This window comes from Mixophyes fleayi, chromosome 4 (assembly GCF_038048845.1).
Source record: "Mixophyes fleayi isolate aMixFle1 chromosome 4, aMixFle1.hap1, whole genome shotgun sequence".
NCBI lineage: Eukaryota > Metazoa > Chordata > Amphibia > Anura > Limnodynastidae > Mixophyes > Mixophyes fleayi.
In genome coordinates this window covers 216,434,212-216,456,277 of record NC_134405.1, presented here as the reverse complement: position 1 = coordinate 216,456,277, position 22,066 = coordinate 216,434,212, and the positions used below count along the sequence as shown (strand labels likewise).

The following is a 22,066-nucleotide window of genomic DNA, read 5'->3' as shown; positions in this document are numbered from 1 at the left end:
TCTAAGCTACCTCATGACAGATGATACTATTGTATCTTTTGCTTTTGCAGGCAAGTATTTTCAACTTAAGTTTAAATCAAGTATAAATATTTAATATGCCAAGTTTTGTGATGAAATAAAGCTTAATATGCAAACATATTAAGATAGCTATTTTTAAATTAATGATGCCTGTTACATATGTGTAGTTAACTTAGGAAAATATGATATTTTTAGTAACACTAAAGAGCAGTCAGAATGTGTAACATTGTAAAGCATTTTCCCTTAGATACAGGAAAGACTGTCCGTGAAGAGACAGTGTCCATGGGAACAGTTTCTCTCATTAGACTTCTTTTACGCCTGAAAACACAAGAAAATTTGTTCAGCCTTTCCAGTAGCTATTGGTACGTAAAGCAGGGAGATGATACTAGGAAACTCATCAATGTCAACTGAGTCCTGGCAACAGTCGAGCACAAATCTAAAATTGCAAACAAGCAGCAATGTTGGTATTCTCACAAATCCCTTTCGACCTCATAGCACTGCTCAATTTTAGTTTCATTTTTAATATACCACAATTTACAAAAGTTAAAACGTGCAGTGTAAATGCTGTTTTGCTGTGTGATGCACCCACTTTCACAGGGAGATTTATGGACTTTGAGGACAAAACTGTAGCATTTGAAGTTGAATTTTTTTTTGCATCTTCTAATTTGAAGAACTGAGCAGATTGGTGGCGTTCCTTGCTAAGTCTGCCTACTTGTACGCAGCTGTTCCCTGCTTTGCTGGTGGCTGTCCAATATTTTCCTCCCCAAAAAAAAATAAAAAAATTGGAATGTCTACAGGTATTCGGGAGATCAGGAGTTCTCTCATACTTTCAATGAGACACGTTTGTTTTTACACAAAAGTGAAACTTGTATTTACATTGACCTGATGTCCACTCATACTTCGGAGCGAAAAGGAATAGTTTACTTTAATGAAGAGAGTGATGCTAACATAGTAGTAGACAGGACTTTGAAGTGACACTATTACTGTTTCTACCATGAACATTTAGAGTTGGACCCACAATCCAGAGAATGTAGAAGTAGACTGATTTTCCAGGGACCGCTCTAAACATGGAGATGTGTATGTGCACCTAGGAATGTGCTAAGCTGGAAGTTAGATGCATTTGTACAAATGGAAATGTACTTTCTTTTTGTGAATGACCTTTGACATTTGGTGTTGAATACAAAAAAATGATAGTTTGATCATACTTGTTCATGAAGTAGTCATTGAGGTTATTTATCCTTTCCTGTAGCTTCTGAGATGATTCACTTTTCTTAATGGCATTCACATACAGATTAATAAACCAAGCCAAAGAATACTGATACATGGAATCAATGTAAGCCAGGTCTGAGAGGACAAAAAATATGACACTCGAGTGGTTTGCAACCTGTCAACACAAAAAACAGTGTACATTTTTAAATTCTTTAATACTATAATGATTAACAAAGATATAATTCTAGCTTAAAACAGGGCCAATAAACATTATCCTTGTTGCAGTTTATAATTGTACATTTGGTTACTTAATTTAATAGCAACAGAATTACATGAATAAAGAAAGTTTAAATGTTTTCAAAATTTAATAATGTAGTAACTTTCCTTTCATCTTTTCTTAATATATCATTCAAAAAAACAGTAATGACAAAGCTGTACATATTTTGAGTAGCTTGCTATTTTATACATGCTAGCATAAATAAATTTATGATATCTCTGCAAGCTTGTAACTGTCATATGACACCCCCTGTTTGATCGTGAGAACTGGGGCTAAAGGCGGAAATACATTTTTGACTCAGTTGTTGCACCTCTATGTTGATGCTTCTTTGGTTCCTCTGCCTTCTCCTTCCAATATCTGGCTAAGTATATCACTGACTTTTACTCCATCTTGTCCTGGTGAGACAACATGTGTCTTTCACAGCACATTACAAGGCATCACACCTGGGGGTAAATGTATCAAAGCGCAATTGTTTCAGTGATTTGAAATCATCGCAGATTGATCGAAATCACCGGCGATTTTATGCGCCAAGCCGCCATATGTATCAAACTGCTATTTTGAGGTTCAAAATTGAAATCACCATCAAAGCCTAGCTTCAAATCGCCTGGTTTTAGTGTTCAAATTGCTATTTTTAAACAAATGCTCATTTCTGATTGGTTACAAGCTGAACATTATAACATTTTAGCCTTACCAACGATATAAAAGCCTGTCTACTTCGTTATTTGAGTTGATAAGGGTTGCAGGAGTTAGATTGGGAGTAGTGAATAGCGCAGGAGAGTGGTGAGTGTTGTAAAAAGAGTAATAGGAGTGTTAATGTGTAACCTGTTGGTTAGTTTTCATTATCTGGCCTTGTTTGTATAATAGACTGTATATTTAGAGTTTGTAATTTTTGCAGGAGTGTAATGGGTGTAATTTTTTTCTTACACCTGTCTTTCTGTTGTGTTTGCAATGGGGAGAGGAAAGAGAGGGGAACAGTCTAGGGACAGTGGGGAGGAGAAGAGTGATAGAAAGGAGCAAGTAGGTGAGGTTGAGCTTCAGGAAGAGGCAGGGTCTTCAGCTGCTAGTTGGACGACTAAATCTGGGCGCAATGTGCACTTCTGCTTTGAGGATAATTGTATGCTTGTGATAAACATAGTGCCAGTGTATGACATGCTTTTGGGCACTCAAGCTGCTAAAACACCATTTTCTAGGAAAAAACAGCTTTAGTCTTCTGTATATGCTGCTGTGAATGCGGTTGGCCCTATAAAACATTCCACTGATAATTGCATCAAGCGCATCTCAGATATAAAGAGAAGAGTAAAAGAAAAAATGTCTGATGTGTCATCTTTTTATTTCACAGCTTCACATATTTTTTTTATTAAATATATTAATATCAAACATCTTCCAATTTTAAATACACAGGTTCATCTCAAATGCAGCCAATGCCACCAATCGCTCTGCATAACGATGACGACTCATTAGAAGGTAAATCCACCTAGGAAAAAAAACACAGTTAAATATTTAATGTCACCTGTCATTGTCCTGTAGACATAAAGCCCTGTAAATGGTTTGCTACAGGTAATGTTGATGAACGTTTATTTTTGTTTAATTAAGAAAGGAAAATCATGTAGTATATATAGTGTATATGTCTCAAGAGTCCGAGATGTATCCAGCATAAACAACATCAGCACCAGACATCGCAGCTGAATCACACATTATTCTGGAATGTGTTGATCATTTTTCTGAAGTTGCGGAGTCCATAAAATCTGCACCACAGAGCCATCCTCAAACTGCTCCACCAAAACCAGTGTTACCAGCAACTGGTCAAAATTTGGCAAGTTCGATAGAACACTTTAGGGAAGTGCAAAACAATTTACTTACATTCTATCAAAATTCTATGAGGGGAAAACAAAGAAAGCTGACTAAAGTAATGAAACATTTGCACAACATCCATCAGACCCAACTGCATATGTGTATGTGAAGGAGCTCCAATATCGCCACTGTATCTGTATCTGTGATGACGTAATCAGGGCCGCCATCAGAAATCGTGGGGCCCAGTACAAATGAAGCAGGCAGGGCCCCCTGATGACCACCCCCCCCCCCCGCCATCTTTCCAACTGCGCACAGGTGCCCGGGGGCCCAGGGAAAAAGGGGGCCCATGGCACTGAAAAAAAAAATCACTGAACTTAATCAGTTAAGTTCAGGTAAGTTAAGGGGGCCACTAATATATAAAAAAAAAATATATATATATATATATATATATATATATATATATATATACACACACACACAAATATTGCCATTGTCCCTACTAGAATCACAACATTTCACAGACTCTCCTACCTGTTCTCACTTTCCCCACCTGTGGCTGCAGGTGTCTTTAGTTGCGGTTTGTCTGGATCCTGGAATGTTGGGGGCTCTATTTTGGAAAAAAAAAATGGGTACATTTAGAAAATGACAGCAAGCCCCGGCGTTAAATCAATAGCACCCACGATTAATAATTAGGCCTTCCTCCAACCCCAACATTAAAATAACAGTATTCACATTTAATAAATAAACCTATTTCCTTCCCTACAAACAGCCACAGCAATAAATTAATAGTATTTACATTTCAGAAATATACTTATCACTGACATTAAATAATTCCTAGTCACATTTGATAGAGTGACCTCATTCTCCCCCACATTCAGTAGCCCCCAAACCACCCCATCTTAAAATAATAGTCTGCACTATAAAATTGCCCAACCATTACCCCACAAACAAACTTGCACCCATTAATTAGCCACCACCTACCTCACACTACATTGCCACAAGCCCCCTGTACCATCACACACACATTACTGTGCCCCTTCATCACCATGTTTTGTCCCCTTATGATCACACTGCGCCCTCCATGCTGCTTTTCCCCCTTCACCCGGCTCCCCATTATCACACTGTGCCTTCCTGCCCCCCTCTCCATCACTCGGTGACTTTCTGCTCCCCCCCCCTTTTTCCTCATATTGTGCCTCTCTCCCCCCACTTTTTCCTCATAGTGTCTGTGCCTCTCTTCCCTACTTTATCCTCATGGTGTCTGTGCCTCTCTTCCCTACTTTTTCCTCATGGTGTCTGTGCCTCTCTTCCCTACTTTTTCCTCATGGTGTCTGTGCCTCTCTTCCCTACTTTTTCCTCATGGTGTCTGTGCCTCTCTCCTCTACTTTTTCCTCATGGTGTCTATGCCTCTCTTCCCTACTTTTTCCTCATGGTGTCTATGCCTCTCTTCCCTACTTTTTCCTCATGGTGTCTGTGCCTCTCTCCCCTACTTTTTCCTTATGGTGTCTGAGCTTCTCTTCTCTACTTTTTCCTCATGGTGTCTGTGCCTCTCTTCCCTACTTTTTCCTCATGGTGTCTGTGCCTCTCTTCCCTACTTTTTCCTCATAGTGTCTGTGCCTCTTTCCCCTACTTTTTCCTCATGGTGTCTGTGCCTCTCTTCCCTACTTTTTCCTCATGGTGTCTCTCTTCCCTACTTTTTCCTCATGGTGTCTGTGCCTCTCTTCCCTACTTTTTACTCATGATGTCTGTGCCTCTCTTCCCTACTTTTTCCTCATGGTGTCTGTGCCTCACCTCCCCAGGGCCATCTTTTCCATTGGGCACGATGGTCAGGTCCCCGGGGGCCCCACAGGTAAGGGGGCCCCATAGACAGGGCTCTTAAGTAAAATAAATAATCCTGCAAAAAAAATATCCTGCAAATATATCTATATCTATCTATCTATCCATCTCTCTCTCTCTCTCTCTCTCTCTCTCTATATATATTTATATATATATGATACACATATATAGAGGTAGGGGCCCCGCTGCACTGTTTTGCCCGGGGGCCCATAATGTTGTTAAGGTGGCCCTGCACCTCCCTACTTTTTCCTCATGGTGTCTGTGCCTCTCTTCCCTACTTTTTTCTCATGGTGTCTGTGCAGCTCTTCCGTACTTTTTCCTCATGGTGTCTGTGCCTCTCTTCCCTACTTTTTCCTCATGGTGTCTGTGCCTCTTTACCCTACTTTTTCCTCATGGTGTGACTTTCTCCTTTTATTTACTTACCTTTGTATTAGCTTTTTCCCCTCTCTTCTCTTCTCTTTTTCTTCTGTCTTCTTGCTTCTGTTTTGTTCCTCTCTGCACAGTCCCTCACTGAGTGTCAGGCATGACTTGATGTCACGCCTGACATTCAGTGTAAATAGTGCAGAGAGGAAGAAGGAGGGACGGCGGGGCTGCGATCAGGTGAGTATCTGGATTTTTTTCCCCCCACTACCTTGCTCCCCCCACCAACGAACTACTGAACACCAGCACCAGCGCCGCCCCCTGGTGAGCCCGGGCCCGGTACAGGAGTACCCCCTGTACCCCCCAGATGGCAGTTTTGGATGTAATTGTGGTGGGCGGAGATTGAGCAACGCATAATGGCCACTAGCATTCTACTGCTGTCTACATATGCCAAACTCATATGCAGATTAAGATATGAACTGGCTGGTAGCCAAAGAAAATCAAACAGAATAACATGTGACATTTGGCCAGAGCATTTTAAACAAATAGTTTAGTTATCTCTAACATGAGGTTTGGCAGGAAGCTAATATCAAACAAAGAAGCATGGGCTTGATAGGAAGTACAGCTAAGCACACAGCATTGACTCATCATTCAGTGTGCTGTTATGAGGGGGTGTGGTGAAGGTCACCAACCCCACCTGAAGCAGTGCATGCTGGGTCAGGGTTTATAAACTCCTGAAACAGGAAAAACAAGCCTCTTTGATCATACACATACAGACACCTGGAAGCTTGGGACATTCATTGGACATCACATTACAATATAAGGTATTCCTTGCACTAACTTCTATATATTCCTGCAATTTGTGTCTCTATAACCTTATCTATGTACCTTTTATGTATACTGCCTGCACTTTATACTATACTTTGCTTACATGTGTACAAACACACGCACACACATATATATATATATATATACAAGTTAACCCGTGCATGATACTCATGCATTCTAGTCAAATCAAGCTACTTAAGGTCTTAAAAAGGTTCTTGTCATGCATTTGGACCTAGCCCAGGCCTCCTCAGTGGAAGAGCGTTACTTCCCGACGCAAGCGGCCTTTTTAATGTGTGTTCATGAGGTAAAATTACCTCACGAAAATGAGTTTGACCCCTCAACTCGTAAATTTAGCCTTTACTACCGCTCCCACGGGGGGAAGGGGGGATGATGGAAGTTAACTGACTTGACTATTCTATTTTTTTTGTCAAATAATGTCAGTATACCAAATTTCAGGTCAATTGGATGAGCCCTTTCTGAGAAAATAGTTTTTTCCACACATACATACACACACACACACTAACGCACGCCTCTACACATGTGTGTTCATGAGGTAAAATTACCTCACGAAAATGAGTTTGAGCCCTACCAAATTTCAGCCCTTTTTGAATTTTTTTTCCCACACACACTAAGAATTTAGTAGGTCAGTGTATAACTCTGCCCAGCAGGTGGCGCTGCAACTTGTTGTTTTTTTTTCACACACACTCAGACAGACAGACGCCACTAAGCATTTATATATTATATATATATGTGTGTGTGTGTGTGTGTGTGTTTAAACTTCTTAAGTGATTATCTCTTTTACAGACATGCTTTCACACATGATAGCCCCTACCCCTGCTCCTTGTTACTATCTCACTCATGCATGCTATTTTTTAGTATCCCTCAGGCTTGAACATGTGTTTCCTACTTACACATGCTCTCCTCAAACACATTCCCATGCTTACACACACATGCATTTATCTTTCTTGATGCATGCTTATTTATCCCCCATTTAAACACATCCTCTTTGCACACATACATAAATGCTTCTTACTGAAATGAACACACACATGTTTGCTTTCTCTCTCTCTCTCTCTTTCTCTTTTTACATAAACACGCATTACACAAAGAGCAAGGACTGGTAATACATTCATACACATTATTTCAGTCTTTTAGCATACATATATTCATACATATATGTACACACACACATACTTTGGAATTCCTGAATTTAAACACACAAATGATTGCTGAAATATAAGGTTTATTAAAGGATTTTCATCGTTTTTCAGTAAGCATTGTCTAAGCGATTTATGTGGTTCCAAAGCACAAGCAATTAATTTAGCAAAAAGCAAAAGTTTAGCAGTTCAATAAACAAGTACAATACAGCCGATACCAAATACATACATACATACATACATACGCCGCGCCCGCTGCGCTACGCTGATACTAGCTACAGTCCTTCAGTCCAGAAGACTGTGGTCAGAGATGACTGTTTATCTGGTTCCAGGGAGCTGTATATAAACACTTAGTGATACTGTCAAAACAATATAGATGTGTTGGCTTGCTTCCATAGGTTAATGCTTCAGGAGGATCCAGTGCAATGCAGGTCATTGGCCAGTTCAAACAACCCCCTCCAACAGTGGGGGTCAACATTCCAAGGGTGGGGGGATCTGCTCTCCAGATGATGCGCTCCGAAATTTCCTGCCCAGAATCCAATTTAAACTAGTCTATTTACACTACACAGACAATATCATTCTAATCATTTATTCCTTACAATCTATAACTACCATGCGCAATGTGCGCTTTGTTTGGCAATTGCACCGGATGTCTGCGAATAAATTGGGGATTGGAATGATACTAAACTATAAACCAAATACCATCTGCTCATAAACGACTGTGAAATGGAACCATTATAAATATATGAAATATGTACATAAGTAAATGTGAGAGTGCGAGTGTATGCGAACGTGTTTTATCATGCAATCACGCCATGACACGTAACACGTGGCGTACTGATTGCAATCGCACGGTAAAACAATATTAATCAATATACTTTCTTTCATCCAATTATATGACTTTGACAGGTTAACACAACAACAGAATAGGATAACAAATAAGATTTCTTTTAATATAAACTCACTTTTGAAGTTGCTTAGTAAAATCTATATTAACATCATGTTTGCTGAAACTATAATGTATTTTCTGTATTGTATGTAAGCATTTTATGTACTGTATACATGGTATCAATGTTATATTTGTAAAGTAAAATATTTTGTACCTTTCTGTTTGTATGTTTAGATAATTGAGAGAAAGGGCGAATGGATGGTATGTTTATATAGATAGTGCAGTATAGTGAAGTAAATGATAGATTGGTATTTATTTAGCAATTAACACATTATGGTGGGCTATCTGATGTGGAGGTCAATAGATGTCTAATACTTAGGCAGTATAAAACCTGGGGGTAAATGTATCAAGCTGAGAGTTTTCCATCGGGTTTGAAAAACTAGTAGATTCGAGCTATCATTTCTTTAGTACATTCTACAAAATGCTAGCTAGAATCTGATTGGTTGCTATAGGCAACATCTCCACTTCTCAAACCCGCCGGAAAAATCTCAGCTTGATAAATTTACCCCCTGGTCAAACAAAGCAATTGCGTAAGTCACTCTTACAGATTTTTACTTGGGATGTGTAAGCATAACAACTGCATGGTAGAAAGCGAATGTTTAAAAACGTTGTATAAAATAATGTTTCTAAAGTACATCTGAGATATCACAGGTGTGTGTTTTTCGACGTGACTAAAATAGAGAAAAAGTTCCAAATTGCATTATATTCCAATAATTAATGAGATTAGTTATGAATAAGATCAAAGTCATTGTATCATTATTATGGTGGAACACACAGAATACTATAACAGTGTACTAGTTTTGAGCGGATTGATATCAGCCTGGTGCACATGAATATGGCAATTAATAGTCTCATTGGGACAGTAAAAGAACTATCTAGAAATCTTGTTTCAACCTGTGTCCAAATGCAAAACATATTCATGGCCCGTTTACATGTGCCATCATCTTCAGACGTCGGCAGCCAGAATACCACACCAACAACATCCATGTCACCTACTCCGCAACCTTCTAATGTGCGTATCAGGGGAGGAAACTGTCCATCAACCATCCGGAGCCAACACCTAAAAGAAAGAAATAATAGATATTCGCTAATGTTGTTGGTGAAAACATTTGTGCCTTTTGTTGCAAAATACATTTCCAAATATAATAAAAGTGCAAACTTGCACATTGAAGCATTGCTTTTTGTATACAGTTCTTGTACTTTTTTAAATAAGAAAACAATAAACATTATGCAACCTTTTATTAGCAGTTGTGGTTTACATTAAGATGCTTATTTGAGTAATTATGGTATTAAGATTAAAAACATCTTTGTATTTTCTTTAGACTATTAGGTTTATTTTAAAACACATACATATGCCCTTTCATTGGTGGCAGAGGTTGAAGTCACACTTTCCTGTGTTTATGCTAACAATTCTACAAGAGTACATACCAAACAGTAAACACTGTGTCATGCAAAGTAACACACATATTGAGTGAATAATAAATCATACTTACAAGAAAAATAAGTCAGTATTTTCCTTTCTCTGACCTGCCTCCCCCCTCTGTATCCTCCACATCAGCTGATGTTATGAGCTCCCCTGCTTCGTCATGGTCTACTATCGGTGGTAGGGGTATATTTTGGTTAAGCACTAAATTATGCAGCAAACACTATGACAACACAATATCAGCCACCTTAGCTTAGGGGCATAGAGAAGCACACCACCAGTTTTATTAAGTCACCTGCATCTGGTCTTTAATAGGCCACAGGTATGTTCTATTACACCTCTAGTGGCTGTGTGCGTCTCAATATATCTGTGTTGTGCAAGAGCCTGTGGATTCAACAGAGGTGTTATTAACCAGGATTGACAATCATTTTCTGAGTCACCTAGAATGAAACATAAATACATTTAGTTGATTAAAACACCACATTAAAAATACCAAAAACAAAAATAAAATACATACCCAGTAGCTATCCCTCCGGCATTTCACCATGCTGAAATTTGTTATAGAGGCCAACTGACACAGGATATAAGCATCATGGAGCCAGGATAGGCTGCAACACTACTCATCTCATCACAGAAAACCTGCACACTTATAGAGTACGAATGGTGTCTGTTGGTGTAGACTTCAGCCCTTGGACGAGGTGGTTTCAGCCTAATGTGTTAGCAATCTATGGACTCAGAAACATTACGTAATCTTCAGACCCTATACAAGGCTACCTACAGCTCATACCATTCAGAATCCTGGTGGGGAAAGCAGATATATGTAGGCAACAGTTTGTTAAGAGCACTTAATGTTAGGTGCCTGGAGAATGTTGTCTATGTGAGTCCTACAAACTGTGAGCACACACACAAACTGAAATGAGCCTATTGCAAAAAAATGTAGACCATACAATAATTTTTGCATCCCAGTTAATGTATTTGAGCGAGAGGTTAATGACTCAAGTCATTAATCTCTCAACTGCTCATACAGCTGCACAAGGTTTGCTCTTTTAAGCCTAGACATTTCAGCAACCTCCTGCTTTGAGGAAGAGGCTAGTGTCAAACGTATTCTAAAACCACGTAGTATTAGCAGCCTAAGCGGACCCTGGTGCTAGTGGTGTTCCTCTCTCCTTCTCCGTGCAGTCTTCAAAAGCTAATTTTCCTCCAAAATAGCCAATAAAACGTTTCATGGCCACTCAATTTTTATACACCCTGGATAATAATGTTTTGGGTCCCTTATTAAAGATATCATTAGCCTGCATAGACCAATGGTTGATGTGGTTGCTAAGCTCGTTATCAAAAGTAGCATGTTGATTCTTGCATTTTTCACAGCGAGATCATGGAGATTTAAAAAATCACAGCTTCATACATATGGTGACTTTTACTGTTAGAATGGCCAAAAGTCAGGAAATAGCATAGCGTGTCGATTTTGGTTACATCAATTTACTAGTGATTTCCTATCAACTCGCACTTTCATATATCGGCAGGTTCAAATGTTGCTTGCAAAAAAATCTGAAAAACGCGAATCGCAGCTTCATAGATTTTCCTCCTGGTGTCTTTATGGTGTCTTTATCTTTAGCTTCTTTGAGCACCTACTAAGGCTGAAAAGGATTGAGCCAGACATAAAGAACCAAAGGACTACACTGATAGGCAAGTCATATGTTATGCGCTGCCAGGTCTGGTTCCAAAGTGGAACATTATCTTAGGCGAGCATCTGCATAAAGTCTGCTCACATGCCTTCATATTTCCTTTATCTAGGAAAATCATACTACTAACAATACTTTGCTTGCTTTATATGTATATTGACTATTTTGTATCTCTTATGCAAGCTTTGACCAGTCGTTTGAATTTATTTAAGGAGAAGTCAGCAAATTTTTGATCCCTTCAAATCCTAAAGAAAATTAAGGTTTGGATATATCCATTCCTTAACATAAATTTTCATGTTTTTTGGATGTTATTTTTTTTGCTGTATTCTAAACTTGAAAAATATAAAAAAAAACAAATATTCAGCTATAATTTATGTTTGAAATGTATTTAATTAAGGAACAATGGTGTATTTGTTCAATTATGTTATTATTTTGGTTATGACCCTTCCACAGCATATTGGTTTCCTCCTAACCCTAGTTTGAATAACACCTTTACATTAACAGCAGCTCACACCCTATGATTATCTCCCAGAATTGCATTTTTAATTATTATTATTATAAATCATCTAATCCTTCAATTGTTCATTTTAATACCAAAAACATATTTGTAAGTAATCTCTGGACTGTGTAAGCATGCTATGCCATTTTCTACCTTAACCATTCAAAGACATGCATGTTTCATATACTGCTAATATAAACTCTTAATAAATATTCCAAAAACCCACAAATTGGTTTTGGGAGCTAGATTATAAGAGCTGTATAAAGAATTAGTAAATATTCTCCAATAGTACCAGGTGCAGCTGTTCAAAAGAGGGAGTGTCACCCCTCTAATATATAACAACAAGAAAGTAAAACAATGAACTATGCAGATGGTATCAATTTTATACCTGTAAAATCAGGTCACTTATTGAGGAATCATAACACAGATGTCTGTCTCTAAGGAGTTGTTAAAAAATGATTAAACTATTTTTATTTTATTTATTGGATAGAAATAATGATGCAGACAAGACCAAAATGGCCAATCATTAACTGAAAACCTTGTGACCCAGTTAGTAAATGTACCTCAATATACTTTGTTATGTACCACATTCAGCACTGAGGGGCTCATGTACAGTTGGATGCAAACTGCATTTTCAGCGTACAATACACTTTTGTACTTCTGCATGCCAACAAAGCATTAGTTACATTTGCCCAGAAAGCACTAGTTTTGTTTGTGGCCATATCTAGACTGGATCGCATGTTGTTATTACAGATGGTTGCGGCCTCTTACAATTGAGGAGGCAGAACAGGGGCGGAGGAGGCGTATAAGGGCAGGTTGGAGGATATGCGACTTATGTAAACTGAGACTCAGACACATATGTACCTGTCAGGATATGGGAAACTTGCTGGTGCTCGAACAATGGTGTAAGTTACGAACTGATAGTGATGACCATTAGCTTAGTTGTATCCAGCTTAACTGACCCATATAATGCATTTTTCCTCTAAGTTTTAGATATAAATTGTGTATAATGCTACATGACACCCTGAATGCCACATACTGAAATACTTATATGAAATATCTATATGTGAGTAATATATAAACATGACAAAATGTGATTGCACAGAGCTAAATCTATTACATTCTACTATGTAAGAAATATCTACTCTATATATGCGTTATGAATAAGACATATATAATTTGATATATACTGTATATAATGATTATTATTATTAGAGATGTTCACTGACCCCTGTGTTCTGGTTTTGGTTTTGGATCTGGATTAACTTCGTGTTTTGGTTTTGGCAAAACCATCCTTGCGTGTTTTGGTTTTGGCTTTGGATCCCGATTTTTTTTTTTCTAAAATCCCTATTTATGTTTGCTAAAATTACATAATTTTGCTTTTTTCCCCCCAACATTATTATTAAACTCAGTAACACTCTTTTCAATTCATTTGCAGTCAATTTTGACTACCTCACAGGTCACAATATTATTTTCATGCACTTTCAAACAAAGACTGCAGCAGTTCTTGCCAGTGATAAGAAGAAGGCCATTGTCATGCCTGGGCATAAGACCAAAAAATCCACCTTTTGTGTGGGGAATTATTTGTACACAAATCCTGATAACAGTTGTCAAGCCATTTGTATCATTGTAAAGCCACAGTCAGTAGAGATAGGGACCTTAACCATCTAGGAACCTTATCCATGTTACACAATTTGAAGCGAGTTCATGGAAAGCTTTTGTGAAAATCAGAAACTTATGCTAAAAAATAACAACAAGCAGTCCAGCATCAGCTACCTCCCTTCTCTCAGCTAGATCCCAGCACCTGCAATCTACCTCCCAACACCTTCATCATCAATATCCTCACAAGTGATGGGAGTTAGTCCTGCATCCAAGTTTCTAAGGCGAGATGACTCCTCCCCTATTCAGGACTCCTCAGAAGAATCCTTGAGCGTTAGGCCCACTGCTGCTGCTCCTGCTGCTAGGGGAGGATCTTCAAACCAGAAGCAGACCAAGAAGACTACTAGTAGTTTACAACAATTGACTATTAAACAATCCTTTGCAAGAGGAAGCAAGTATGGCAGCTGTCACCTAGTCGCACAGCGGATCACAGACGCCATGGGGACTATGCTAGTATTAGATCTGTGTCCAATAGACACTATTAATGCAGCTGGTTTTAGACAGTTACTTGAGGTCTTCTGTCCCCGTTACCAATTCCACCACAACACCATTTTACTAGAAAAGCTATTTCTCACCTCTACCAGAAGGTTCGTAAAAATTTAATTATTGGGCAACAAAATGCCATTCTACCCACTATAAACTTAACCACAGATATGTGGACAAATGGAACTGGACAAAGTAAAGATTATATGACTGTGACAGCCCACTGGGTTGGTGATTCGCCTTCACCAGCAGGGACAGCAGCAGCATGTAACCAAAACGTCACATTTTTCAGAGGCAGGCTACTCTGTGATTCACCTGCTTCACTAAGAGGCATACTATTATTATTATTACTATTATTGTAGATTTGTAAGGCACCACAGTGCTCCACAGACACCCAGTGGTGATGCAGATGAGTCTGCACAACATTTTGACATTTGGTCTGGTCTAAAAGAATTGCCCACAAATCGTGACAGCTCGTCCGCAAAATTAACTTCAAATTCCATGCGGAAGGCCATTACCGGCAATTACATCAAAGTATACCGACTTCTGTGATGGTGGATTGCAGCGGGATGAATTAGTATTGTTTGAGGATGACGTACACACTGATGAGGATGAATATGATGACAGTGTAGATTGCAGGTGCTGAGATTTAGCTGAGAGAAGGGAGCTAGCTGATGCTAGTATGCTTGGTAATATTTTGGATAGAATGGCATGTTGGCAATTTTATGTTTTTCTACAGTAAACTTTCACCTTTAATAGAGAGGTGTTTTTCTTTTAAAAGGTACAAGCTTTTTATTTACATTTTTGTTTCCCTGACTTAAAACCACTATGTACTTGAACATAGGCTTTAGCACATGAGGTAGCGGGATTAGTATCATAATGACTGAGACTGGAGAGTGACAAGAACAATACCACCTCTCCTGTTTCTGTATGAGCTATGGCACAGTAAAATGTCACTGGAGATGTTTAAGAACACTGACAGCCCTATTATTACAATTTCTGTTTCAGCACTGAACCCTGCCTGCTCTCCTGTTTCTGAGTGAGCTATGGTACAGTAAAATATAACTGCGGATTTAGACCAAGAATGATAACCCTATTATTTCTATTTCAGCAATGACAATTAGCAATGGAGCTCTCCTCTTTGTGTTTTATCTATATTACACAATACACTGTGACTTCAGATTTAGAAGACCAAGCCTGCCAGCCCTATTATTTCTATTTCAGCAATGACAATTAGCAATGGAGCAATGGAGCTCTCCTGAATGTCACTGGAGACTTTGAAGAACACTGCTACCCCTCCTCTTTCTTTTCTACCTATGAACTGTGCTATCCCTTCTGTGTCCCTCTGTGAAATAGCGCTGGATCGCCGTGGAGGGCGGTACTTATAGAATCCAAAACTTGCGCAATCCGACAACGTAACAATGACGTTTTGCATCGTTTTCAATTTCGAGGGCACGCAAAAGTACTCGTATCTGCTTAGTTCGGGTGTGTTCGGTTCTCGGGTAACCGAGCCTGAGCATCTCTAAATATTATGTTAAGAAAACAGAAAACCATCAGGTGGTCATGAATGCATCTAATAATGGCACCGAGCATTTAGAGGGGGTTGAATAAGAAATTTTATCCTCAGCAAAAAGATCTCCTGCGGCAACAAAAAAAAGCAAACCGCTATAATTGATAACATAATTTAAATCACTTATGTCAACCTTTTTTTAAGAAAATAATCAAATTTAGACCCCCTTCCCCCCACATCAACAAAAAAGCAAAAAAAACATAGAATGTACGTACAGGTATGTAGCCATCTCTGGTTTCATCAATTTGTTTCTCTGTCTTAGCTATTATTTCTTGTTTCTCCTGGATCTCCTGGGATAACTTCTTGCTTGAGGAAAGAATGTCAATAGCTCGCTCATCCTCCAAGATGTTTCCTTGTGACAGAGATAATACTTCCAAAATCTGATCTTCTATCTCTTTCAACTGCTTTCTGTTATAAGAAATGTTATTTATTTAAAGAATCATGAAAATAGAGCATGGAGGATTCCAGCACAGTCTAGACTGCTATTTCTATCATTTTTGGTGTGCTATTTTCTCACAAGTAGGCCCTCACAGTAATGTAATTGTCATGCATTCCTATACAAGTCAAATTTCAGCACGACTGCTGACAAATTTGGCCTCAAGTGAATTATTTTATAATAGGCTCTGGGAGGAATTCATCGACGTTTGACTGATTTAATTCCTTACCTATACATATAGACTGGTAGGCAAGTAAAACCAATATATACTTCATGTATTTATAAATTCAGTTTGGTTGATTTAGTATTACATTTAACCCTTCAATTATCACTTGCTTTTCATTACATAAATGTAAAATTAATATTGGCAGATAGCAAATTAATAGGGTGATACTTGTATCTCTCCAAACAATCCTTTTTATTAGTATTTTTATACGGTGCATAGAAATTTACAATGTGCTGTATATATAATTTTTCAGGTACAGTTTATAAAACTTGGGTGGCACAGATTGACATAGAAACTTGTTCAAGGTTGGCACTTGCACCCAATGGATCAGTGACCTATGGATCTCTCTATTTTGAAGTCTGCCCTCTGGTGAACATGGGGCACTACACCACTAGTGCATGTATAATCATTTGTGAGTATATACCATTAGTGTCACCATTTCTCCCACTGAGTTATTCCTACTCCAATTATACATTGGTTTCATCATACTATTGCAAATGAAACTAATGGCAGGAAAAGTTTTGTATGTACTAGTTTCCCCATGTTGCAAAATCAACATGTTATGCAGTGCTATTATGTGTATAGTTTAGTACACTATGGTATACCAGTGATTAATAAACGTTTTACAACAAAACACTATTTCCATTTAGAGAGAATGTCTCACTATGGATCAGGCAGACAGCAGTACCCTATAAAAAGCTTACTGAATTATTATTCATTGAAGTCTTAGCTGCCTCTGTACAGTGAAAAGGGTTAAACGCCAGGTATAGGAAATTGTTAGTAACTTTGATAATGAAGGGACGCAGACCAATTTTGTGATGTGTTTTTATTTCTCAAGCACTTTTCACCCGATTAGTGATTCTACTACCCACAGGAAATTGCCTTGAGAAAAAAAGAATGAAAGAAAAAGCTATTACCTCATGTGAGCAACGAAATTTGCAATGCCCTGCTGTGTACCTGCACGCTTCATTTTCTGGCTTAGGGAATCACAACTACCAATCAAATAGGATAGTGCCCTACCAACAGCTTTCAGGGTTATGCTAATTAATGAGCTGAATTATTTTCCACACATCTAAACTGAGCTTTCCTGAGAAATGACTGAGGAAAGTTTTTAGTTTAGCATCTTCCACTTCCAATAGCAGGTTATGTCTACAATGACTATTTACAAGATTGGCAATACATTTGTAGTCAATGTACAATGCCCCGACACCAGTGACTTAACAGCCGCTGAAGCTGAAAATGCAGCAGCTATGAAGACCTGAAAACCAAAAACTTGCTTCATTGTGTTTATGCAAATAATGGAAATAATCTGCAAATTAAACTCCTGCACATATCTGTTTAGCTCGGCGGTTCCCAAAGTGTGCGCCGCGGCTGCCAGGGGTGCCGCGGCACTGTCACTGGGGTGCCGCGAGCCAGCCATAGGAAAAAAGAAAGAGCACATAAACTTACCAATCCGTCGGGCGCCGGGACCCAGCAGCCTCCTTTCTCCCGCAGCTGTCACTGAATATTGACCTCAGTAACAAGCTGCTGGGTCCCGGCGCCCGATGGATTGGTAAGTTTATGTGCTCTTTCTTTTTTCCTATGGCTGGCTCGCGACAGAGGATTGAGAGGGAGTGTGACAGCAGGCAGACAGCGGGGCAGACGGCGGGGCAGACAGAGGGGCAGACAGCGGGGCAGACAGAGGGACAGAGGAGTGTGACAGAGGGGCAGATAGAGGGGCAGAGGAGTGTGACAGAGGGGCAGACAGCGGGGCAGACAGAGGGACAGAGGAGTGTGACAGAGGGGCAGACAGAGGGGCAGAGGAGTGTGGCAGAGGGGCAGACAGAGGGTCAGAGGAGTGTGACAGAGCGGCAGACAGAGGGGCAGAGGAGTGTGACAGAGGGGCAGACAGCGGGGCAGAGGAGTGTGACAGAGGGGCAGACAGAGGGGCAGAGGAGTGTGACAGAGGGGCAGACAGAGGGGCAGAGGAGTGTGACAGAGGGGCAGAGGAGTGTGACAGAGAGGCAGACAGAGGGTCAGAGGAGTGTGACAGAGGGGCAGAGGAGTGTGACAGAGGGGCAGACAGAGGGGCAGAGGAGTGTGATAGAGCAGCAGACAGAGGGGCAGAGGAGTGTGACAGAGGGGCAGACAGCGGGGCAGAGGAGTGTGACAGAGGGGCAGACAGAGGGGCAGAGGAGTGTGACAGAGGGGCAGACAGAGGGGCAGAGGAGTGTGACAGAGGGGCAGAGGAGTGTGACAGAGAGGCAGACAGAGGGTCAGAGGAGTGTGACAGAGGGGCAGAGGAGTGTGACAGAGGGGCAGACAGAGGGGCAGAGGAGTGTGATAGAGGGGCAGACAGAGGGGCAGAGGAGTGTGACAGCGGGGCAGACAGAGGGACAGAGGAGTGTGACAGCGGGCAGACAGAGGGGCAGAGGAGGGGGGACATCGTGAGAGGGGCAGTGGAGGTTGACACAGCGTGACAGGGGCAGAGGAGGAGGACAGCGTGAGAGGGGCAGTGGAGGGGGACACAGTGTGAGAGGGGCAGTGGAGGGGGACACAGCGTGAAAGGGGCAGAGGAGGGGGACAGCGTGAGAGAGGGCAGAGGAGGGGGACATCGTGAGAGAGGGCAGAGGAGGGGGGGACATTGTGAGAGAGGGCAGAGGAGGGGGGACATCGTGAGAGAGGGCAGAGGAGTGGGGGCAGCGTGACAGAGAGCAGAGGAGGGGGGACAGCGTGACAGAGGGGGCAGTGTGTCTGGATGCAGAGGGGGCAGTGTGTCTGGATGCAGAGGGGGCAGAGTGCCTGAGGGCAGAGTGTCTGGATGCAGAGGGGGCATTTTTGCATACAACTAAATAAGTATTTCTGTCCTGACCTAAATACTTATTACATTTTTTTGACCCAACTACTTCTAAAACAGGACTGCTCAATAATTATTTTGGAGGGGTGCCTTGAAAAAATTTGGAGACTCTAAGGGTGCCGCGAACTGCAAAAGTTTGGGAACCACTGGTTTAGCTCCTTGTAATATAATACTGCCCACCCCCTTATATTAGTATGTGTTTTAGGGTTGGATACTAAATGTAGACACCAGAAATGTTGGTAGTTAACCTGTATACATGAAAATGTCGGCAGGCTAAATGCCGACACTTTCATTCTGGTGACAGCTTGAAAATGTCGACAGTGTGATTGTCGACATTCACAATGTCGACCATCACAATACTGACATTAAAAGACCAATGCCAGCAGATTGGTCTTTTAATATCGGCATTCTGAATCTTGACATTTCCAGTGTCGGAAATGTGAGCGCATCCTGTGTTTTAGTGCTTGAAACGTTGAGATACTGTGTGAAAAGTCCACCCATGTCCAACCATGGCACTGTTGCCAACAGTTCCTAATTCCCAGGTATAGTCCCAGGCAGGGCCCCCATCAGAGGTGTACGGGGGTAGTGGTGTATGGGGCCCGGGCTGTTTAGGGGGCCCACTGACCACCGATGTGCTGACCACTGCTGCTGTGTCCTCACCCACGTCCCTGCTGCTGCTGAGAGCCTGGTAGTGACAGGCAGCTGTCAAACACAATCATTCATCTCCTGTCAGGCTCACAGCAGCAGGGACATGGGGGAGGACACAGCAGCATCGGAGATGAACTGCTGGGGAAAGGCCCGCCCATTTGATCATGTGATCATGTGACCTCATACTGACTCTTCCTGTCAGTATGAGGTCACACAGAGAGGTTCCTGCAATCAACATCTTTTTCATTCTGAACTGAGTAAGTCATTTTAGTTTACTTTTTATAAATGTTCTACATCACTCATTAACTGCCATTAATCTGTGTGCTGACATAAACACAGCCAGATCCCTGCGTCAACTTGTGCTTTTGTTTTGTGATTGTGGATTCTTGTTGGTAATGAATGAGTGCTGTAATTGTAAATTTGATTATCAGGCAATTTGCATGTTATGTTGAAGGTGACATTTAGCTGTTATTATGTACACAATTCATGGCAATTTCTGTAAGTTATTATTTGTAGCATACCTACGATCATTATACAATAAAAGCAGTAAATGTCCTTAATGGGCTTTATCAGATTTTAGAAAATAAAAGTTCAAGATTGGCAAAAGTCTTATTTTTATCAGAATAAATTTTATATGTTGACAACTATGCTATGAGCGTCTTTGTTAATGCATATAATAAGATGGTACTCAGAGTATGAGTGCTTCATTATTCCATTAAAAATTGTAAATTTAAAAATATTTATGTCCTTTAGGGTAATAATATACAATTTAAACAATTTTACATTATAATTGTGTGTTACCATGCGCACCTTTTTAGTGCAATTTTCTAACATTAGTTTGTTCACTCAGTTCATCGTAGTGTCTTGTGGCAGTCACATTTACAAAATGTGGTTTGTTCCACGTGGCATAAGTGTGCAACACTAGCTCAGTTGCATTAAGTGATGGGAAAGGCCTTATTTGAACACTTCTAGAGTACATCAGTACTTTTTGTCAGACAAACAGGGACATTTATGAAGAATGGTGTGCAGGAAAAAATGGTTCTGTAACCTATAGCAACCAGATATTTGCTTTCATCTTCTCAACTGTATTAGAACAATGAAAGCACCTTTTTCTTATGATCTGTTTTTCATAAATGTCCCTGTAAGGCTCTGTACACATGACCTTGTAATATTCACAGCATTTTTTTTTAAGAAAAAAAAACTTGCATTTGTTGGTGCTTATTGTATATTTGGAAAACATGTTTTGACAGATTGATGAAGCCTCTGAAAAGTTCATAAATGCTGAATTGTGCTTTCATTCTGATTTGGTCATTATTAAAGTAATTTGGAAATCAATCCTTAGCAAAGGTTAGATTTAAAGTTAGGATTATTATAAATCTGTTTATTAGCCAGCTTCATGGCAGCTATATTCCACGAGAGGGTACCATGATGCCTCATCTTTTGTCTCCCAACATTATACTTTCATTACTTTTCCGCAGTAAGAAACACCTCTACATTTTCAATCTTTACTTCCATGAAAGTGACCCATATGTTTAAAATCTAAAATATACCTTGAAAGTAATTGGAAATAAGGCATCATGTCAGATACCGTTGAGATTTTTAAACTTCATTTCTCCAACTTTCAAACATGAATTTTACGTTTAGGGCACAAAATATTCCTTTTAATACCATTTCAAAATCAGTGAAATGTGTCTATTAAAATCTATTAGGGAATGAGGGGGCTGTGCAGAAGAATGAACATTCTGAGAAAGTTTTAAATCCAGATGTATAAAATAGAAATCGTACTATAACATGTGAATATGCCTAACAATTCTCTTAGTTAAATGGGGTTGTGCTGTAGAATGCTAAAATAAAATATCCTTATTAGTCTACATTTCAAAATAAATTGCATACATTTTTGACATCCTACCAGTGAGTGTTTTATTGGGACAATAATTATATGTTATTTTATTCAACTACTTAATGACGAGACTCATTTTTACTTTTTTCGGAATATGCTAGTTTAAATGGGAATGACCTCTTATTTCTTAGTCTAGCTAAATGTGTTTTATACTGTTTATGTCTGAGCAGATTGGGCTTAGCAAATTAGAACAAATATATTTTTATTTTATAAGCATTAGCTTGGGGAAAACAGGTAATAATATGACAATATACACTTTTCTATGGTTGTTCCCATACTGAC

The 22,066-nt window shown here is 39.8% G+C and overlaps 1 protein-coding gene across 1 annotated transcript in view; it reads right to left on the bottom strand.

The window, feature by feature from the left end:
- The window catches only part of LOC142150794 (dynein axonemal heavy chain 3-like), a 947,133-nt gene that overhangs the window by 128,096 nt on the left and 796,971 nt on the right, over nucleotides 1-22,066 (bottom strand). Inside the window, 2 exon segments of the mRNA XM_075205980.1 lie at nucleotides 1,224-1,402; nucleotides 15,954-16,146. Of these exon segments, the coding sequence (XP_075062081.1) occupies nucleotides 1,224-1,402; nucleotides 15,954-16,146 (372 nt within the window).